General features: G+C 35.0%; 1 protein-coding gene across 1 annotated transcript in view; it reads left to right on the forward strand.

Moving 5' to 3' along the window:
* The window catches only part of CCDC138 (coiled-coil domain containing 138), a 1,743,291-nt gene extending 1,741,429 nt beyond the window's left edge, over positions 1 to 1,862 (forward strand). Inside the window, exon 15 of the mRNA XM_044070994.1 lies at positions 1 to 1,862. This exon is cut by the window's left edge and continues 55 nt beyond it. Coding sequence (XP_043926929.1) covers positions 1 to 114 — 114 coding nt within the window. The 3' untranslated portion in view covers positions 115 to 1,862.
* The last annotated feature ends 1,295 nt before the right edge of the window (positions 1,863 to 3,157 follow it).

The raw sequence follows: 3,157 nt of genomic DNA on the forward strand, positions 1-3,157 counted from the left end.
CACAGGACAATGAACTCAGAACATGCTTTCCTGTCAATCAACCTCAGTTCATTACTCTTCAATCTGGGCATGACCAAGAACAGTTCATTTAGCTCCAGTCAAGGCACAAGTTAAATCTTTTTTGAAATCTTTAATTGCCGTATCCATTATCCTTATTGTAATGGATCCCTACTTTTTGATGCTGTATTAATAACATGACTATTGTCTTTTATGCCACTTCTACCACTAACCAGAAATTAAGGCAGTTAGCCATTCTCCCTAGCTTGTTTTGTGTCTTAGACCAGCATGTATTCATTTTGATCACTGAACAAACTGGAAAAAAAAAGCTTGACCCCTTTCTTTGTCATTTGCTATCTTGAGAAAGATGGCCACATTTTTCTATCACTCAGTTTGTTGATTTTTTTCTGTTTCAGAAAACTAGTCAGGTATTTGTTTGTTCTTCATTAAGGGCTATTTTGAGTAATTTATTGCATAAACTAAGTGAATAGTAGATCACACCTGATTACATTACCAATTTAGTATTTTAAAGCTTTCAATTTTATCCATCTATTTTTATTTTTTTTTTATTTATTTTGGCCTCTTCTAAAAAAAACTCTTGACAACTGAATTTGTAGAAATTTGATTCCTTCTAGATCTAACTTACATTTTTTTGGTCTGAGAAAGGAATCTGTTTTGAAGTGGATCTATACCTAGACATTGCATCATTGACCTTTTTATGTTGGCAGTGTAAATGGTCTTTAACAGCTGTGTGCAAAAAAAAAAACATTTTGGCAGGAGCAAGTCTTGTACAGTCTCACATCCCAACATCTTTAAATATACTAAATCCAAATTTATGTAGTCTTTGAATTAGGAGGAAACTTGTTTACCCCCCACACACACACACACACTCAAATAATTACTTGCATTTCAACAGAGTCATTTAAAAAAAGACTATTCCTTTTTCATTTAACTATGGTACAATGTTTACTGTGTATCCCTTCTGAAATGTTATACTTTACTTTGTAGCCTTTGATTACATCTGTCTAAATGTATTTTAATATTTCAAGCATTTCTATATGGAAATGAAACATTAACTATTTGATATCTCCTCTCCTAATTTATTTTAATCGGGTTCTTTTGTTACAAAATATTTTAAAATCCAGGAAATTCTGTATCCTCCTTTTCTCCATAAAAAAACTTTAAGCAAATAAGCAGTACATGGGAATATTCTCACTTAATTAGAATAGGTAGAATTGGCGAGACATGTTATGGCCTTGTAAAATGGTTGTTTTGGTCATATAAATGTTTAATTCTGGTCCACATTGAATCTAAAGAAAAGAGTTTTATAGTAAACTATGAAAATCCCCTCAAGTTGGTTGGTAACTCTTCTTCAGTGGCTACTTTATCGATTTCTTGCTCCAGTGCTACATAACTAGACTTTTTTTTCAGGTTTTTCCTTGAACTGCATAAATTACTAGGTGCTAGTCTCCTTCCTTCCAAACCATTTATTATGCCTGGTACATGAATGCTTATATTTATTTTGCAAAAAGTAGTTATCTTATAATTGTATTCCTAGATATTTGTAGTATTGTATTACATTTGTTTTTATTTCATTTTAAAGTCATTATTGATCCTGTTTATGTGGTGACATTTGTTTATTATTCACTGCAGTTCTTTTGCTGGGGTTTCTAGATATCAGTGTGAAGAACTAAAAAAGATTCAAAACTTTTTATGTTTGTAACATTCTCTGAATAAATGCATTGCTCTGAGAGACTGCTGTATTGGGTGAGGATTGGGTTGCTAACAGCAGAGGGATTGGGCATTGCAGGCAATACTCAAGTACCCAGTATGGCATCCACAGCAGCCATCCTGTAATATGAGAATATGTTTTGTACCTCACATAGCTATATTTTATGTATGTTGGAATTACTGTATGAAGAAATAGATTAAATAAAATACAGAAGTTTTATTTTGAGTCTAAAGAGTATGCATTTTTTATTGAATAAAGTTAAACTGAAGAACATGCTGTAAAGTCATTTGGACACTGTATTATATTAAAACAGTATAATTTCACTTGAAAATTTCACTCCATCTGTAAATGCTGCACAGGTATACTTTGCATGTGTAAAAGATATAAACACACACAGTATGGCTCTAGTTCCTAAACGTCAAACAAGGAATCTCCTATGTTCATCATTCCCATTGCTGCGGTAGCCTTTACAATATATGGGTTTTGTGTCTTGCCCAGGACACAACCAGCCAGCTTCCAAAAACTCTGGCTCCCTCCCACACCTTAATTCTGACTGATGATTGCTTATTTTCCTTCCACAGAGTTACCCAATAAGTGAAAACTCTTCAATACTGTCTTGCCACCTTGTGAAGAACAGCTCAGAGGCTTCGCAAGGACAGCAGCCAGCCTTCAGCTTCAGTTCTGGCAGATAAGTTGGAACTGGGGAGCCATTCTGCAGAGAATATTGTCCTTTTAAAAAATGCTGTTTGTTGTACTTAGGATTTTTATGAATATTGATCCTTTAAGAAGCCCAGTGTCTTTTTAATATTGGATGTTTCCTGTCATGGCCTGCTATTTTGAGCTGTGACTAATTTGCATGGGCACCGGATCCATAGGGCGAGGGGGGGGGGGGTGCAAGTCCCCACCCACTTTCAACATCTGCTCAGTATGCCGTGAAACTGCTGCCTAAGCAGCGATACAGAAACCTTCACATTGGGATTTCCACAGAAATGCCTGTGAAGTGTTTCTGAGGCATATACCGATCAAGAATTTTGAACAAAGCCAAAAATAACAGGGGACTGAAGGCTGCAAACCACGGATAGTTTTTAAGCTTGTTCGTTCACAATTTTAATAGGACAAGTTTTGCATAAACATGCAGTTTCTGAATAGAAATATGAAACTTTAATATCTAACATTAGTGTCTGATTAATTCTCTGCATACCCTTCAACACTGGCTTAAGAATTCTGGACAAATCCAAAAATAATGGGGGGATAAAGGGCCAAAATCAGGGACAGATTTTACTTATTGCTGTTATAAACTTAGGAAGCTGCTAGAGCAACAGGTTTTGCTAGAGCAACAGGTTTTGCATTAGCATGCATTTTCTGAAGGGTATGAAGTGTCAGGCTCAAATATTTCATTATTTAGTAAATATAATCTAAGGGTTTGCC

This window comes from Protopterus annectens, chromosome 5.part0 (assembly GCF_019279795.1).
Source record: "Protopterus annectens isolate FY-2018-M chromosome 5.part0, PAN1.0, whole genome shotgun sequence".
NCBI lineage: Eukaryota > Metazoa > Chordata > Ceratodontiformes > Protopteridae > Protopterus > Protopterus annectens.